The following is a 20,972-nucleotide window of genomic DNA, read 5'->3' as shown; positions in this document are numbered from 1 at the left end:
GAACCTCCTTGCGAACGAAAATTTCTTGCAAGACCCTGAAGAGTATTTGTTTAGGAAGAAAAATTTGTTCTTAATGTTTATGCGATAAGTGATAGGAAAATTGAAAAATATGAGTCCAATGCGAATTGTGATAGCTCTCGAACTCACCTATACGGTACACTTAATCTTCATTCTCTTCAGACGAATAAGCTAATCAATTACGATTTATTATCAAAAACTTGTAAATTTTTGAGATCATTACTGGATGCATAAAAAATCAATGCAAGTAACATTTTCTCTTCCTGAAAAGAAGCTCCTCGATATTTTGCAAGAATTTTTCTTTCGCAAGGAGGTCCAAAAAATGCTCGTTTTTTAACACCCTTCTTTTGTGTCGTCTAAATTATTACTAAATATACTGATCCACTAAACTATTTGCGGACTTATTATAAAAAACTTTTAGATTCGTATACATGATGATTTCCAGTCATAAATTTTACATAAAACATAATTTTACACATAAACAAAATACATACAAAATAGGACTGAAAAATAATTATGATATACTGTAAAAATGCGCAATTCAAGTAGAAAGACGTTGCATTTTTGTAGGGAGAGCTCTCCCAGCGCTCTAAATAAATTACAAAACCATAATGTAGTGAGTTATAATATGGCAACTATCACTTTGCTCGTTCCTGAATTGCACTGTCAGCAGTTGGACCGGATTTAATGGAATCAATTTGGTAAGGCACATGCGTAAACTCCGTGAAATCGCGTTTACCACATAGGTAACTGTCGGTGACGATTTGGGAGACGATAATCCGTTAAGCAGATATTGTGAGAATTTGATAATACGATCGTATTGTGCTTCGTATTGTGAAGATGGATTTGCATTCTTTATCTTTCGTGAACAGTACGTAGAATTACCGAGAAAATATACATTGGAACAGAGAAGAAAATAATATATACAATGATCCATGAAAATATTTGAACATTTATAATATTTCAACATTTGTCGTTTTTCTGAATATAATATACAGTGTGTTTATTTGAAAGTTTCTCTCTTAAATACCTTGAAAAGAACGTATTTTCGAGAAAAATGTTAAATGCAAAAATTATTATAAACCTATTTTCTACATATTCTTATTCTATGGAGAAAACAGGGTAACTTTTGTTTACCAGACTTCATTTTAAAAATATATTTAACGAAATAAAAGGTTCTGCAACTTATCAACTGAAGAATGAAAAATTAATAATATTAGATGATAAGGTAAAGATAATTAAAATTCCAGTATTTCACAGGGCCTTCTAATTTTTAATTTAATTTTTGACTTTATTTATATCAGGACACACGTAATATTTAAATCTAGTATATATGTATTATATATATTATATATAATTATATATATAATCTCTACTTTTTATTTTTAGTTTCATAGCATATCACTTTCGAATTACACCTATTACCATTATAATGATAAAATTTAGAAACCAATCTTTAAATTACGTAAAAGTTAAAGAATAATTCAACTAAGGAGTTAAAGCAATTCCACCAACAGTTAAGGATTATAATGGGTATTTGACCGTTTAAATAATTGTACGGCTCTTGTGAAGTTTTATTTGCAATAAATATTTCATAATTTCTACGTATGTACATATTCGGATCTGTTTCAAACTTTATCAATGTGATTATAATCATGCCATATATCCTATACAAAATCTTTTATATAATATGTCGGGTTCTCATTAGGATTAGGGGCGTGTAACGAATCTTTCTTTGAATCAGACATTGTTGTTATACAAGAGCGAAGATATTTACTAGTACAATTATGATTATGACAGAATTTGACAAGTAACCGTGGTAATTAGATACTCGGAATGCGAATGGCAATGATCTTAGACTCAATAACGAATCCACGGTTAACGGGGTAGCAAACGTGCTTTCTCCTGGTCCACAATTCATGTGTAACTAGTCCACAAGTAGAACTCCAATTCTTGACTCTAACTTTCCAACTTCCTCAGTCCAAGTCGAACTGTACTGCTCGGGCTCGCTATATTTTTAAGGAGAGCTATACAATTACTCCATACCTCTGTTAGGTAAAACACCCATCCCGTGAGCGTGGCTACGTTCAGCGACCTGTTACTTTGAACCCAAGCCCATTGTCATAATTCTCTCGGGCACACATAATCGGATTAAGTCATAAACAACTGCTTCTCAGTTTTATTATTCAAGTATCGCTATACTGAAAAATCTAGACTAAAGTATTGGGGAAATATATATATGTCGAAGATGAAAGGACACCAGGCCTTCTCTTTGAAATTCTTTAGAAAATACTTTAATCTTTATAAGTTAATCCAATTATAATTGTCCGAGATTTGCGATAATGAGCTTGGGCTCGAGACGACAACTGGTCGGGATAAATGTTTTTACCTAATAGAGACTGTTACGACCGTTCGCGGAGAGACGCGGTCTTGAGGGAACGCGTCAGCGAGAGGCGTAAATTCTCGCTACGATTCAGCAAATCGACGCCGCGAAATGGTCGCTCCCCGTGTTTCGATTAGGATAACTGGGGTGGTTCAATGAATGCAATTGTATTCTACAGTAGTAGAATATATATATATATATATATATATATATATATATATATATATATATATATATATATATATCAGATTATCACTTACAACTTGTACATAAAGTATTGGTTCTAATCGTATCGGAAGTTACGGATAGAATATTCGAGTGAGACCTTGTAAAATACGACTGATTTGTATGCGATCGTATGATTAGCGTTTTTGCCTGAGACTGATTTATTTGACTGTTCGAATGCGACTGATGAGTTTGACTGTTCGAATGCGACTCCCCAGTTAGAATGCTTGATGGAGAAAAGACTGTCTTGGACCGATTCTTTTGTCTTTCGGGGAGACAACCCCCACCACCCTAGGATCACGCCACCGCACGCGCCAGTGAACACGTAGGCCGATTTCCTCGTGAAATTAAACAGATCTCAATCGAAGTCTCTGGAACTCGCGGCCAGACGGCAACCATACGCTCGTCGATACATTGTATTGATATACGACGCCGGCGGGCCGCTGGCGACGGCTAGAAACACGACATTGAAGGCGCGCCGCGACAATGTACGGACTTCTGGTTGCCAGCCTGCCCACGGTATGTGATCCGGTGGAGGAGAGTGTTACTCGACGTAACAGAGAGATAGAATAATTGTATAGCTTTCTTTAAAAAAGAGATAATTGTAGCGGCACTCGACAGTAAGCATTCCAATGGTTTCTGTCCCGTGGCTCGGCACACCCAGACACTATTCTTCGGTAAGATGATTACCAAATCCGACGAATCCGATGATCTCGTGCACTTAGACACACCCGACCATAGTTTTCCTCTGCAGCATCACCGCGAGAACTCACTCTTGTGCGATCTCATTTTTATTTTAACCAAGAATCAGACTTAGACTTTGGAGGAAAGTACATTTACTATCCCATTGACCGTGGATTCGTTATCGAACCTAAGACCATCGCCATTAGCATCTCGAGTGTCTAATCACCACGGTTATTTGTCAAATTCTTTAATAACCGTATTTATACGAGTAAATCTTATTTCTATTATATAACAACGATAGCTAATCCAAATGAAGATTCGTCATACGCCCCTAACTGTAATGAGAACTCGACATATATAAAATATATATTCAGGAAAGGTTTCTATAAGTATGAAAATACTTTGGTGAGTTATTGTATAGCTCCAGAACGAGTAGTCAATGTGAATTTAATGCGTTCTTTGCGTGAAACACTGGTGTTTTGTGATAGGATTCTTAGTTGTAAAAATCTCATTAGATGGATGGAGGCATCAGAGAAAATGGAACTGTTAAAAAAATGTGTTCTTTTTCTGTGATTAACCATTGCAATAGATTGGATAGATTAATCTTTTCACTTGATTTTTACATTTTATCGAATTTCTTTATTTTCCATGAATAAATTATTATTCATATAATAACGGATATTAAGAATAACTCTGGTGAGTTCTTGGAAATATCAGTTCTTTGTTTCGTTACTCAAGCACTGCAGATTAGAAACTTAGAAATGAAAATGCCTAAACGTATCAACTGAATTCGATTATCGAGTTATGATTTACAAGCGTTCCGTAATTAATTATTCTAACGAAACAGAAGTTTTGATTTCATTAAAAAATTTTATCGAAGTTATTATTATAGTTTTTATAGTTTGTGTATAATATTAAAATACCAGTAAGAAGAACATTTGGTATTATATATCATTCTATTTTACATACATATGTTCATACGTAATTAAAAAAATGTTTTAACATTGATTACAATCATTTTTATTTGTTTTTTTATTTGCTTTATTCATTTAATTTCAATAAAGTAAGAAACTAAAAAGAAAGAAACAAAACTAAAATTTCAAAATGTATTATATCTTCTGGCAAACTTTGATGTGATAAAAATATACGTACACTACTGTTCAAAAGTCTTAAGATACCTTTTCTCAAATAAAACTACAGTACATAAGGTGGATTATTCAGTATCTGATGTAGTATCGAGTTAAACGACTATATTCTTTAACTATACCTACTTTTCCCAGCTTTAAAGCAAAAACAATAATTATCCTAAGACTTTTGAGTGGGAGTGTATATATATATATATATAATAGTATTTTTATAATAATAAATTCTTAGGTATTATTGCAGAAAGCATTCGATAGGTCTTTAGTACTATGTGTACTGTGTATTTTATAGTAACTCTATATTCTAACTTATTTAACCGCCTTTCTAGCTCAATTATTTTCAGTTCAAGGTTTCCTCTCATCTTTATGCATTCACCTGACACAATGAAATGCAGCTATGAGACGGGACGTTAATTTTAAATAGGGTAATGAAACTAAATTCCGCAAAGAGGCAAATATGAAAGAATAAAGTGTTTATGTGTATTATGAAATATAGCAGGTTGGACTACTAGTGTAAATATTATACCTCCTTTTTTACAGTAAGAATTTCTGGAGGAATTACTGTTTCTTTTTGTTTAGGAATTTTAGTTTCCTTTTGTTTCTTTTAATCAGTTCATTAATATTATACATACTTAATACCTTATTTCTTTAACTTCTGTTTCATGAATTTTATATATTAAATACACATTAACCCATTAACAAAAAATTAAAGACATATCAAAAAATATATAAATATATAAATAACTTTTTTAAAATTTTGCAGCATAGACATTTCATATGTTGATAAATGTGAAAAGAAAAGTATTTTCTAATCCTTTGTGAAATAGAAATTTATTTATTAGTAGAATAGATTTTAATAATATAAAATACGTAAGGTAATAAAAGAAACAGGCAAGAAAAATATGTAAATATCTTAAAGTGAAAGTACAGAAGAACAAGAGAAATGGTATAATATAAATACGTATAATAAAACAGAATCTAGGAAAAGATATATAATTTATTATGAAAACGTTAATATATGTGCGTTTTGAAATATTATTTATAATTGAATATTACAATATGTTCTATTAACACAATGAAGACACGAATATGCTTTCTTGGATCCAATCTTACAAATATCGTTACTTACCATTGTATTTTAAATTAATGGCAAGATTATCGCCTGTTTTCAACGGGGAGTTCAATATTTACTAAAAATGGTACACAAGTAATGTCTTGATAAATCATATGTAGTGGAGCCTTATCTAAAATAAGATAATTCAGTTTTTGATCATTTACACTTAGAAAATAGGAATAGGAACTGAAAAAGAAATTATTATATTTTTATACAAAAATTGTTATTCCTAGTTAATATTAATGTTTGTAAAATAGTTCAAAGTGTACTTTTCTTACAAGGGACTATCTCCAAAGTTTCCATAAATCGATCCCCTCATTAATCGTTATTTTGTTAATTGATATTATACTTGATTTATTTATCCTGCTTCTAATTAATATTTCATTTAAAAGCCTATTTTCCACGTACGCGATATTATCCAGTTAATAGTGAAATTTAGTTTTAGAAATTTCTCACGGGGTTGGGTTGGAAAGTGCGTAAATAAATGCAAGCGACGACGAGTATACACGTCAAACGCATCGAAATAAAGTTTTTGTTTGACGTGTATATTCGTCAAATGCAGTTAACTGGTTAAATGTATTATACCATAGTTGAGATATTCCGTGAATCCGTTTTCCTGTATTTATTTGTACGTATTTATGTGTTACATGTATGTATTACAAGAAAAACAAATAAAATTGTCCCTAAAAGTAATATGTCGTTCGTTCGCTATGGGATTTCATGAACTGATATTTTTTTAAATTATAACCCCCATCGTAACAAACAAACACCTGAGATATCTCGTGCACAACGTAATAGGACGATATTGTGTCGTGAGATAATTCGTCCGTGCCATCGAATGGACAATATTCGAAATATGTCGTCCGTGGTTGCGAAGCGGTTAAAGGTCCGCACTTTTAATGTTAAAGATAATCAAAAACGATGTTATTTAAATATTTTTAATACGGTCGTCGCCACGTCGCACATATCTATGCGACGGGTATACTTCCGTGGGGGTCACCAAATGATGGTGACGCTCTTCTTGTTGGAGTTAATTAATTAAATATACGATATTATATATAGGATATACGACATAAAAATATTAAAAACACATTATACCATACTTTTTATTAATTTATATTCTGGATAATGTATTACATTATCCTATATCGTATGGTATTCGTTAAAACATTCCAAACACATTTGGGGTGATTTTGGGCACCTCGAAAGATAGTTAGACTCCGTTATGACTACTCTCCTCGCTTTCAAATATATTTTCACGCTGTTTACCGAACATTTTGAGGACGAAAAAATCACCGATGTACGTCTCGCAAGTATGCTTCTCGACTGAATGAAAGAACCGAGATACCTGCCATGAGATCCCTCGGAATACTCTAGCTGGATACCTTACCGCTTTCTCCATTTCAGAAATAAATAATCTTTTCTTTATAATGAATCGAAGGCGATAAACGATGAATCGAAGGGAATAAACAATGAATCGAAGGCGATAAACGGTGAATCCCTGCTTGTCGCTCTATTTACGTTCTGCGTACCGGCGGTCGGATTTGGGCCCCGCAGGAAACTTAGCCGAATCACGCTGGGTGACGAACGTGTTAAGGAAAATTCAAAAGTTTATACGTTTATGGAATTATATAAATGCCATTTTGTTCACGCGATTCGAATATTCCATCCTTCCAGAACGTCTCAGGGTTTTCGGCGAAAAACTTTTCAATATGATTTTCTATGTCGACCAAAGAGTCAAAGTTTTCGCCATTAAGGGAATTTTGTAATGACCTAAATAGGTGAAAATCTGAGGGTGCAACGTCTGGCGAATACGGTGGGTGGGGTAGCACATCCCAACCAAGCTCCAACACTTTTTGTCGGGTAATCAAAGACACATGACGCCGCCTATTGTCTTTATGAAACATGACGCACTTCCGATTCGCTAGTTCTGCACGGTTTTGTTCAATTGCTGTCTTTAATTCCGCTAATTGCGAGTAATACTTGTCCGAATTTATTGTCTGGTTGTTTGGTAGAAGCTCATAATACAGAATTCTTTTAGTCCCAACAGACACAAAGCAGCACGGCTTTTTTCGGATGAAGATCAGCTTTTAGAGTGGCCAAAGGTAATTCACTCCACTTTCGCAAGATCTTTCCCCCCAACATTATTATAAATAATCCATTTTTCATCCGCCGTCACTAATTGCTTCAAAAATGGTGTCCCTTCGTTACATTTATAGAGTAAATCGCAAATGGAATTGCGATCTATCAGACTTTTTTCCGTTAAATCGTGCAAAGTCAGACGTCAAAACGGTTTATATAGCCAAGCTTCACAAAATTCTCGTGGATGGAGGATTTTGATATTTTTAACATTTCTGCTAATTCGCGTGTCGTATATTGTAGGTTACTCTCGATCGGTGTTTTGATTTGATTTTCATGAGTAGTGGAGAGCTTACCAGTACGTTCTTGATCTTCAAGGTTGATATCACCAGCTTCAAAATTAGCAAACCACTTCCGCGCAGTTCTTCCATTTATAGTACCGTTACCATAAACAGCGCATATCTTGCGTGGGCATAAAAGATATAGCTTAGAAAAAACGAAGTTCGTACCCCGCTGGGGGTAGCCACCCACATGCTATATTTATTTTTATTTTTTTTTTCTTCGCCAATAAGATATAACACTTTACCAAATGTCCATAAGGACAAATTGTAAAAACCAAAATAAAATAAAAAAAAAAATATCTTGCGTGGCATTTTTACCTTTTACGGTAAAAGAAAAGCATCAAATACCTATAATGTACATTGTTTCTTTTTATATTTAAGAACGTATAAAACTAACAGAAATTAATGTACCCTAACGAAATTTTTGTCAAACGATGCCTGAAATATCACTTTTTAGAATATGTACACGTGTCATTTGTTTCCAATCATTCCAATATATTCAGATCTGTTTCAATGTAACCTATCGTAAATGGGTACGAACTTTCCGATCAACCAATAACTTTAACGTTTAAATTCTTCGGTAAATTTACATCGTAGTTCGAAGTTTCCGAACAGAAAGGAAAGGCGTGACATACGATATCTCTTTTAAAGTAGCTGATAAAAACCCGTTTAAAGTGTTTTGTCGGGAATTAAATAGCTATTGGTTCGCATCGACAGGTAAAGTAAAGGACACCGATAAAGTGGTTCAATATTTTCGAAGCAGTTTAAGGTACTGTAGGTAAGAACGTTCCTTAACAAGGTCCATCTTATTAATTTTATTCCCGACATCGACTAAGAGTTTCTTATCCTATCGTACCGTTTATTCCGAAGAAAGGCGATCGGTAAAAGTAAATTGCGGACCTCCCAGAGAAACGTAGAGTCTCGCGTATGCGTAGAACGAATGCCAGAATTGGTTAAAATAACGGTTGAAGGACACAGTTAATAAATAAATAAAAGGCTGAGTCAGGACATGTGGAAATTATGGCAGGGTCTGCTACAGCACATTTAAAATAAAAAGAAGAGTTCATATAAACATATGCCCGATATGACCTTATTTTTGAGTTACAATTTATTCTGTGATGCTGAACGTTACTTTAAATCAACGATTTTTTAACAAATGGTTAAGGTCGTGCTGGCCTTATTTCCATAATTCAATCGATTACTAGTTATGGGGTCATTTAAAATCTCTTGTTTATAAAACGGCAGTTGGCAGTGTTGAAACTCTTCGTCAACGTGATGAACAAAGATGCTGATAAATCTGTGTAAGTTATTCGAACAAAATTGACAGTGTATGATAATATATTCGCGCTTCTATCGAAGCTGGATCTGGTCATTTCGAGTAATTTTGTTCAAGGTAAGCGACTATCACAACGCAAAACAAGCTGTTATTCAAAAACAAGGTCTTTTCTTCTTATATTAATAAAGATAAAAAATTATTTGTATTGAAATAGGTCCTGCTGTATATGAGGCTGAAATTTTCATTCTAGCATTGAATATATCAATTCTTATTTATCTTAACTTCTGTAGCTTTGTAGAGTATAGTTAACAATATATTTATCAACAAATATTCTCGATATATACTTTGACAGAGAAAAACCTTTATTAAGAAAGTGAGAGAAATAAACGTTGCTGTTAATTACCAGAGATAACATTTTTTAAAATATTTTTTTATAGTTAGATCTTATGTGCTAACTTATCTACGAGCTGCCTAAAAATGATCAGCAAAGTGAAACTTCCTGCCCGCGCGCGTGGTGTAATAGCTTCTTGAGTCACCTTCGCTTTGCTGTATCCGCTCAGTGTTTTGCGTAGTTGGGGTTTTGAGCGGTGTGGGTTCCTACGCTAAAGGTTTTTTTTTTTTTTTTTTTTTTTCGTGGAGGAAATCCTCACGGACACCCGCCGCTTCTAGGGGGAAGAGCGGCGTGGTTTCAACCGACTAAAACCTCCACGATGATCGTTGCTCTTGCGATCGAGGGTTGTCCGGGAACCACTAAGGCGACACACCGGGCCACTACTAAACGAGTCTAATACGTCGTCAACGTCTTTGTAACTCAATTTCAAATCAACACATGTCTTTGGATGATATTAGTCACAGTTCTGGTACATTCTTCTCGTATCTCTCTTGTATTCTTTTACGTTCTTTCTATCGTCTTCATCTCACTTTCATAGTCACTTTCTTCTTCCGATGGGTGTATCGTCTCCATCCATGGCCGCTTGTAACTGTGCGCGTAATTTGGTTTTCCTTCCTGTCGTTGTTAATCTCAAACTAGCGAGGCGCTCTTTCAACTCCTTCGTCTTCAGTTTCTCGAGGTTTTCGTCTTCCTCTCGAGCGCGCTCAGCTCTCTGCACGCTTCCTTATTCTCGCTGGTCAGTTGACTCTTCACCGCCCCTCGATCCCTTGGGATTCGATCGTCCAGTCCTACATGCTCGATTCAGCCTGGCGCAAACACTGACCTCGCACCAGATATAGGCAAATTCATCTCTGCGAGCTTACTTCTCAATTCCTCCAGCGTCAAACCTTCTTCAATTGATAATCGTTCGTCCTCAACGTTTGCCATCATGCATAATGATTTAACTTGGTTTCAACACAACTTCACAATTACTACACGTATAGTTCTGTTAATTCAATTCGGTTAATTAATGGGCCAGTCGGTATCTCGGCTGTTTCGACACTGTTTATAATTTACCCGATATCTCTTACGTCTTTTGTCCACGATATTCCAATATGTTGAGTTTGTAGAAGTTGAGGGGCAAGGAGAGAATCCTGAGTGCACTACGCGATGGGGAAAGTTTATTGTAGAGCCATCAAAGTCTAAATGTTCATTGTCATGTAGCGTGGAATGATCTGACTTTTGGTACGTCTCGTTTTATTTTCCGTACTCCAAGCGCACGGGAAGCGGCACTTTTTCGCGTGCTGCTGATATGTAGCATGATAATAACATAAACCGAGCTGCAGTAGTCGGTTTCTCAAATTCGATTTACGATGACTCCGGATTCGTCTTCGTGCAGGGCGAGTCCTATAGAGGCTCAGCCCTCTCATTTTCGTTTCTAGTTGGGCTATCTGTTCGCTCATGTCGTCGATGGCAACGGCAAAGGGATTGCTTGCTTCAACTTTTTGTGCAGGTTGATCGGTTACCGCAGTTGTTTGTTCTGCGTTGACCATGACAACCTGTTCTGATTCCGGGTCACTCTCGTATATAAAATCAGCGATCTGGATTCGCTTTTCGACATTCCTGTCCTGCACGGCGGCCAGGACATCTTGCACAAACACCGGTAATTTCTTCTCCCAGAACATGAGGATGAAATCATCCGGAGTCAAGGGGGTGGCAAGAATTTTCAGGTCATGGTAGAACTTGGATGGCGTTCTACCACACATTTGTTCATATTCCAGCATTATCGCGCAGTCATACGCGATTGCCATGCGTTCGGATTCGTCGTTACAAATCATCTCGAATATTCTTCGAACCGCGGTGTTCGAGGTCCGGATAGCACTATCTCAGTCACCTTTTTCACTGTATATCACTGTATATATACGCTTTGCGTAAAACTTGCGTTTACAATTAGCGTTTACAAGTCACAAGAATTCGAATGAAGATTTCTAAGATGCGTAGAGGAACTCTAGTCAACTATCGACTACCAACTGCTAACTGCTAACTGCCAACTAGCAACTGTTAACTACCGAGTATCGACTATCGACTTACTTTCCATCACGATCGTGCTGCAGAGGAAAACTATGATGGGGTGTGTCTAAGGGTACGAAATCATCGGATTCGTCGAGGAAAACCTTCGTTAGGAGGGTGAGGGAAATAGACATTGTTGTTAATGGGTTAACCTCTAGGTTGTTGGTTGAGGCAGGGTGCTAACTACCCTCAAAAGAAAGTTATTAGTGGAGAGCATGGTACGTGAAAAATAGCGGATTTTTGGATTGCTAATATTTGCTAAGGATTACTAAGGTGAAGACTATTTGTTCGATTGAAGATAAAAAAAAAGCTATAAAAATCCTAAGATTTATAATGGATATTTAAAGTAATTAAATTAATGATGTGAGCATGTGACATATGCTAATTATCTTGTCCGAAGGACAATAGGGTCTTTGTGTAGTTAATTACGGAACATAAACCGTTAGAAAAATTACTGTCGAGTACCGCGACAAATATGTTATGCGTATTATACGATACATTTTAAAATTTCATTGTTATTGTTATGAGGCTTGATTATGAGGTTATATTGGTAAAGTTTGAAACATACATACAGTGAATCGTATAATATTCGGACACTATGATGCACGAAATATTATCGCTATTATATTTGCTTACAATAATATTAAGAAGGTAATTGTGATATCACGCATAAAAGTAAACATCGTAGATGGAAAAAAGCATAAATTTTGTCTATTTAATACACATAGATTTTTAAATAATAATGAAATAACGTGGAAATTTTATGTCGCAAAAATATTCACGTAACAAATTGCATTAATTTCGTATGAAATATGTTTATTAAAAAGATATTATAATGAATATTAATAATTCGTAGGAAAATCAGTTTGTTTAAATAACTTCGTGTAATCGTTTTGGCATATTAGAAATAATTTTGTTTTATATTCCTGCGTATTAAAATTCCGTTTTTTTATTAAATTGTTTTAATTCCACTATTATATAATACATATATAGACATTTTTCGAATAATACGATTTAATCGATAAATTCTGTTTTAAAATATTCAAATTTTTGTGTTCTTTTAGAATGCCATTGTTACGTCATGGTCCGACCGTTAAAGGCCCACGTACCGTTATATACCCTTTGTAGTAATGTAATCCTCAAACTTGCTGCAAGTATTTTGGCTTTATGACCTGATCATTAGGACAATCCTTAGATTTATTATTCGTTTTGAACATTCACGGAGAAGACGGATAGTTATTTAACGAGAAAAGCGAGTATTTACATAACGGGAAAACTGATTTTTACCATGAACAATGTCACCCATGAGTCACGTTGGTAGGAGGCTTTCTCCTCCTATCTTCGTCCATTAACGTAGGTCATAACCAATGGGCATCGTGGATCGTTACCCCCATTTTCCTAACGAAAAGTGTGAACTTTCTTCATACAACAAACACACCCACCCCGAGCGTTCCTCCGTGATAACACAAGAACGAAATTCACTTGATCTCTATACTTGTTCCATAGTAACATTCGAGTAACGATCAAAGTTCATCATTAATTAATTCGGAGAATTAATTTACCTACACTACCATCGAAACACAATCCCATAACCGTGTTTTATTGTCGATTTCAAATTTTTTATTTATATTTTCCTATTTCGTTCACGTTTTACGCCCATTTTACGCCCGTTTGATACGAAAACGTTAAATTTGCGAATATTACATGGTTCCATTATGTTTGAACAGTCAAAACAAATTCTTTAGCGTAAGTCAATCTCGTCTTTATATTCTTCCCGTTTATATACGGTTTTTATCCAGCTATTCTGCCATTGTATCCATGATTTTTCAGTACACCCATTGCGTCCGGATACACATTTTTCGAATAATTCATTGGTCAATTGTATAATAGTGGAATTAAAACAATTTAATAAAAAAATGGAATTGTAATACGCAGGAATATAAAACAAAATTATTTCTGATATGCCAAAACGATTACACGAAGTTATTTAAACAAACTGATTTTCCTACAAATTATTAATATTCATTATAATATCTTTTTAATAAGCATATTTCATACGAAATTAATGCAATTTGTTACGTGAATATTTTTGCGACATAAACCCTTCGAATAATTCATTGGTCAATTTAATAGCACTTAATTCAGGATCCTTTTTTACTTTACAAACAATTTTTCTCTATCTCGTGTATCAAGTAACTTTGGACGTCCTTTATTTGAAATTGAGAGAATATGCTTTCAACATTGTGTCTCTCTATGTAAATTACTAGTTGACTTTCGCGATCTCGTTTCCCCGCGACTGAAAGAAAAAACAATAGATATACCAATTTTTATTAGATATTTGTTTGTAACAAATATATTTTGTAGACTTTAGACTGGTTTCAAATTTTGCCAATATAATTATGACAATCGGGACTCATAGCGTCTCATTCGAGCGCTAATGAGATTGCAAAATGATTTATATGATACATACACACGGAGAAAAGTGTTTTCTTCGGTAAATGCCCAGATATATTTTTACAAGTGCCAGTATAAATTTTTAATCAGATAATAATTCTTAAATAGTTTTCTAAATATTCCTAAGCATAACATTACTTTCTCTAAATCTTCTGATATTTATCAAGGGCGATGTAAGTGCTTATATACATAGATATACATGCATATTGAAGAACTATAACTTTACTATTGACGTCTTCCCGAAACTGCGTTTGGCGGAGTTGCTTTATCGATTAGCCACGCAATCCACATCGCACAGCAGGAAGTCAGGCATAAATCGAGTTTATATCGGCAGTAAAATTCCTACCTACCTGTGTCGAGTAACGAAACGAAACTCGATCCGATGTAATTCCGACATCCAGCCAATATTATTATATCCTCAGGCACTGATGAATCTCGTGAAAAATAGTAAATATCAAACCTTTTGCTCCTTCCTCTTAGTTTATTATGGAAATTGTTAACCATATACGTATTTTGTAAAATCATAGAAATACCATACATAATTATTTGAAATCACACATTTCGCAATACATTAACGATAATTAACGTTAGACGTGATCTTGACACGTAATAATATTCTTTTGGGATCCTTTCCTTGCAAAAATATGATATTTCGCTTGAATTATATTAATACATTGTAAATGCATGACGAGATATATCGCCTTTCATATGCTATCGCTTAGGACTGTTGGTGAGATATGTAGGACTTTATGTTATCAAACGAGAGCGATTATTATAATTTAGTACAAGTGGCAATAGATAGATTTTTTTAGAATTTATTTGAATTAACTTTCTGAACATTTGGAATATGGATAAAAATAATCAGATTACGGTTGTTCATGCAAGTGGAAGCTAAGCAGATTTATCTCACTCACCGGATATTACAACAGATATTATATTTTAGATTACATATTCTATACTTCATAAAGGATGTAACCTAGCAAACACGAAGATGGCACCCCGTTGGGGGTAGCCACCCACATGCTATATTTTATTTTTATTTATTTTTTTACCAATAAGATATAATACTTTACCAAATGTCCTTCAGGACAAATTGTAAAAACCAAAATAAACTAAAAAAAGAAAGAAAAAAAAATTCTATACTTTTTCATTTTTGTCAGTCTGGTGTTAAGAAATTAATGACATTAGAGAAATATTTGTGGACAATTTATGGGAAAGATCAAGAGAAGATAAAAATAAAAATATTTCCATGCGGGTAACCGTGATTCCCAAAGTCGAAATAATAATATGATTATGATATTAGTAAAAAAATGAAAAAAGAAAGAATTTTAGACAAAACGGATGATTTTCCAACTGACTGATGATAGTAACGTGGCGGATGATGAATGGATCGGTATTACGAAATGCCGAGAATAATTAAGTAAGATCGATACCGTCGATAGATCCGTACAAAGTGTTTAACGAATAAAATAGACCGCTCGCGGATAACTTGATAATAACTCGTAGATACTCGGTATATACTCGATAATCGCTTACAATTGATTATTGATAATCGATTCGTGTCCGCTTATTTATACGGGTCGAGGGGAGTCGAAAGATTCAAATTCGACTCGGAACGACGGTTCATTGTTTTCGCCTCAACGGTGACATTGTTTTCGCCTGGAGATAATCTCGCGCTAATTTCGTGTGTCGAGGCGGTATCCGTGATCCGAGGCACAACATGAGTCGCTCTCGCTTCGCCTCGTCCTATAACTCTTGTGTCGCCACAGTAATTACCAAAAGGCATTCAATCGAACTTGAAAAATTGTAATGATAAAAAATACACAAATTATGACCATATATAATATTAAAATATCTTTTGAATGTAAATATTTAACATACTCTTACATACACTCATACACATACACTCTTTTAGCAAACTGACGATATGTGTAACGTTAAAAAATTTGCAATTGTAAAATGTTTGTCGTATTTACTTATTTTACTATACATGCTGTTTTCTGGTTTCCACTTTTTAATCGTTTTTCGATTTCTTTTTCGAAAAATTATTAAAATTTCGACAATTCGATTGTTGTATATTTTTCATTAATTATACAAATGAATTCAGCAGTCAAATATTTTTGACGCGTATTTCTTTTCTCAAAAATTATTACAAATGAAAAAGATATAAGGAATTGAACATTAATACACCGAACGTTTCCAACCGTGTACCGAATATATCCGAAGAACGCGCGATGTCACAAATATGCAACGGCGCTACGCCGTTAACAGCAACATACCGCGCGTAAATATCACGTATGCATATGATGTCTGATGTATGTCATGTATGTACATGACTGTGCAGCAGACTGATGACGTCATAAAGATAGCCAAAAAACCCGTGTTCCTATGCCGCTCAAATATTAGCAAAGTTTTATCTTAAATTAAATTTTATATTAAATATATGTAAGGAAAACATGAGCCAAGTGTTTCCATTGAGCAAAATTTTTATTTTTAATAATCTTTTTAATCAAAAATGAAAAATGCAACGATCGAATTAATCGATTAACTCATCGCAGTAAAATAATACAGTAGGATCGCTTATAAGAGGGGAGATAAGTTGCATGCGTTTTGAGTTGTACGAATTTCGTGTAATATGGGACCTACAGCATAAAAACTAAATAAAATTTCATTTTTGAAATGACAATATTAATTCTGTACATAAATAACTGCAACATTGTGCGTACAGTCTTATTACCGTATTTATTAAATTAAATTTTATTAAATAAATTAAATTCACTTAATGAACGTATTTATTAAAATAAATTAAATTTATTAAACTAGTGCACAACTAGATTTGCGAATCAATTGAAAAATGCACAAGTGTATTTGCATATCACGAACAAGTCGAACTTGGGACAAAGCACGAGAGACAATCGATTGAAAATACTGCTCTTATTTGCTTACCTTGTATGTTTAATCTTTTTGCCAGTCCCCCGATATACTAATCTTTCATGCAAATATATGTACATGCGCGAAAACTGTCGTTGACCGATCTACCGGTTCCGTCTGTTTTCGTTCAGACTTTCCAATCCGAGACCTACTTACGATGTATGTATCAGAATGGCAGGCGTTTCTTACGTATACCATACTGTGGAGATTGACAATAACAGAATTAAGGCAATAATATGCTTTTACTATTTACTATTATTTATGTCATCTTCTTCTAATAAATTTCTACTAATAATATTGTTCGAATAATTTTTTTCAGAATCGAACATTACTTGTGTACATATGTAGTGTAAATATGAAATTAACAGACAGTACGATTGATCGGTTTAGCTTCTGAGAGGCTGATGTATATAAAATCTATTAAAGTAATTTTGCAATCGCGTTATATGAGGGCCGGTAGCAGTTTTCTGACCCACATTACTATTACGAATCATATTATTATTTTATACTATTATAGGAGTATTTATTTATAGTTATTCATTAAACGAGTACTTGCCACGCTGTCCAGTCTTCCTAGTATATATACACTGTGTTCACTTCATTTTAAGCATAAAAGATATAACTTAGAAAAAACGAAGCTGGCACCCCGCTGGGGGTAGCCGCCCGCATGCTATATTTATTTTTTATTTTTATTTTTTTTTTCTTCACCAACAAGATATAACGCTTTACCAAATGTCCATAAGGACAAATTGTAAAATAACCAAAATAAAATAAAAAAAAAACTTCATTTTAATGACATATAATACATTATATAAAACAATTATATTAATAAAACAATCGGTCTTGTGCAATTAGAAGTGCACCCGAATTCATATAAGTTTACGTCGACGTAACATCCTAATTATTGAATCGCTAAAATTTAAATAGATATACTTCTTACAATTTCCCAATTAGTTGTACCATATTATCAATAATTGTTTCAAATTATTAATTGTTTTATATCTTGTGGTGTTCTCGAATACAGTGTTTTTTCCTCTTTCATAAGAGGAGATATCAAGCAATGATATTTCGGATGGACGGCTATGAAACGAACATTTCAGCTGACCACGACCATTGAGGAAGATTCTATAAACTCTATAGAATCCTATAGAACAGAGTGCAAAGTGTAGCTATTACAGTACCTGCAGGAGGCTATATCGACACCAATCACTAGATTGCAGAAAATAAAAGACTGAAATCATTGTGAAATAAACAATAATATCCATCAGGGTACACATTCCCAAATTTAATGACGTCAATATCAAAATATGATGTCGAAATCAACATTCTGAATAACTTTGTGCTATGCACATAACCGTGAGAACTGATCCTTAGTTTCCACCGAAGTGTTTGTTGATTCAAATAGTTCGTGTGTTGAAACTATTTTACTTATTTGAAGATTCAAGCGATTCAAACAATTCGAGAATGCGTTCGAGGAATTTTGATTGTTCCGTCTTTAGACGAAAACGCTTATCGAGTGAAGTACTATCAGCGCTAATCATCTGGGCTCGGTGCAGACAATATTAGGGCTTAGGTCCAATCTTGCGAGGCTGGAAAATATCGTAACCAAGGATTTCCCTTGAAAAGTCTCCTAGTCTTCTACGAAGCGAGCGAAAAATTTATCAAACTTTATTATTCTCGATCTTTGGGCCCCTACCGACCCTAGACCACAATACCTTAGCCCTAAGAACTACACAATTAGTGCTGCATAATTTTAAAAAACAAAGCAGCAGCACAAAAACATCCAGGAACAAAAACGTCAGGCTTTTGCAAAGGTCTAAGAAAAACGAACGGTCTTTGACGAAAGTTCAAGTAAAACATATAATTTAAAGAATAAAGAAAGGATTCATCTAAAATGCCGATAAGTTATCAAAACGACATACGTTCGAAACGTTGACCTTATTAGGAGAGTTCAAGCCTGGATGGTCCTAAAAACATGAATATTTAATGGTTTCCATTGAACGCAAAAAAATACTATTAGCATGCTCATTAGATATCGTTCATGTTCTTCCATGCACCAAGCGCACTCTTGGCGGTGGGAGGGATGTCTGAAAGAAATAATAAGTTCTCGAAACGATTAAATTCTCCGAGTGGTCCTCGACCGATCGGACGGACCATTACATCTCACTAATGACCCTTGGGAAATGACCCGAAATAAACGTTTGTTATTCGCGCTACTTTAAATACGGTTCGAGGAATAGAATTAAGTAGTGACCTGCTTGCGTGCGTCGAATTTTACTTTTACTTTTGTAGAAAATGCTAATACGTAAAATAACATTTGTACATTTTTAAGCACAAAAGTTGAACTATGGTATTGTTATGTGCTTGTATTATCGAATTATCGAATTATTAAATTGCCAAATTATTGATTGAACCCAAACTAAAAATATGGATACTAATGCAAATTCATATTTTTATAAATGCGCGTAATTAAATAATGTTGTTAAATTCAAAATTTAATATGCATAAATTACATTAAATATAATAAATATATATATACTTTTAATAAAAATATTAACTAATAAATTTTAATCAATTAAGAACAAATATTATTCTAGAGGAAAAATAATATTTTATTTTATATAAATTGTAAATATTTTTAAATATTACTATACTTATTCTATTTACAAATTTTTAATCGATCTGTAGATTTTATATTTTAAAAATATTAGATAAATAAATTTTAATCAACTAATCAAAAATAAATACTATTCTAGAGGAAAAATAATATTTTATTTTATATAAATTGTAAATATTTTTAAATATTACTATACTTAATCCATTTACAAATTTTTTATCGATCGGAAATACTTACTAAATATTACAATGAATGCTATAATTTTAAAACATTATATAGTTTTACATATTTCGTGCATTTTTACACTTTTAAATTTCCCAGAAACGCATCGATATTCGCAATATGATCGTGACATTTGCATTTTTACAATCGCAGCGAAGCCTCGCATACAAAAACATTTGATTCTACATTTTCGACTTATTTTTGCAGGCAGAATTACGCCCTGATCGATTGACCGCGTTATTGGGTATACAGGGGACACCCTGTATATATATAATACTTTTATGCAAATATTATTAACATATTTCTGTGAAATTTGTATTTTCGAAGTTTATAATTATACAAGTTTATTTTCCTCAAAACTGCGAAGCAACTTCTACGATAATGTCCAATAAGAAAATTAACGTAACTCGCGACATAGCATTAGGGGAAATATCGGCCTATGATTTTCAATTCGGGCTGATCTACGATAGGAATTTCATTAATTTTCCCCGTATAATGTACAAGATATTGCAATATCGGGGAGAATTACACTAAGTGGTAACTATGGTGAGGCACAGCTGGTCACTGCAAACTTATTCAGCGTCCTACGCTTTTTGGAATTAAAGCAGTGTGACGTCAATGATGGCGGTGCACTCAACGAATTTGCATAGAGAAAGAATCTCCATTACTTGCTAAACGTATTAGCACACCGCACTCTTTTTCCCAAAATTTTGTGAAACTTTATCTGTTCTCTGTAAAAAGATACCTGAAGGAAACGTTTTTAGAAAATATACCTTTCAAGTTCAAATATATTCGGAAAAGTTGAGATTCAGTTTAAGCTAACATCATTACAGATGAAGATTTATGTGATTAATTTAATAGAAAAAGGAATCGCGTGTTTCCGCATACAAAGTTTACATTTCTTTTAATTAAAAGATAATTGTTCCTAACATAAAACCTGTTTTTCAGATTTAAAAATTTAATGTGAGCTTGAATAATAAAGATGATGTGACTATAATTGTAAAGTAAGTAGATCACTCATTTACAAAGTACCAATAGTTTACAGT

The 20,972-nt window shown here is 33.7% G+C and overlaps 2 protein-coding genes across 6 annotated transcripts in view; one reads left to right on the top strand and one right to left on the bottom strand.

Moving 5' to 3' along the window:
* The window catches only part of LOC132904609 (adenosine receptor A1-like), a 305,875-nt gene that overhangs the window by 116,669 nt on the left and 168,234 nt on the right, over positions 1 to 20,972 (top strand). The gene's annotated exons all lie outside the window — the stretch shown is intronic.
* On the bottom strand, positions 10,835 to 11,470 carry LOC132904720 (uncharacterized). Its single transcript, XM_060955433.1, has one exon. It carries the CDS (start codon positions 11,468 to 11,470, stop codon positions 10,835 to 10,837), a length of 636 nt encoding a protein of 211 aa, XP_060811416.1.

Source organism: Bombus pascuorum, chromosome 2 (genome assembly GCF_905332965.1).
Source record: "Bombus pascuorum chromosome 2, iyBomPasc1.1, whole genome shotgun sequence".
Classification (NCBI taxonomy): Eukaryota; Metazoa; Arthropoda; class Insecta; order Hymenoptera; family Apidae; genus Bombus; species Bombus pascuorum.
This window is presented reverse-complemented; position numbering and strand designations above follow the sequence as displayed.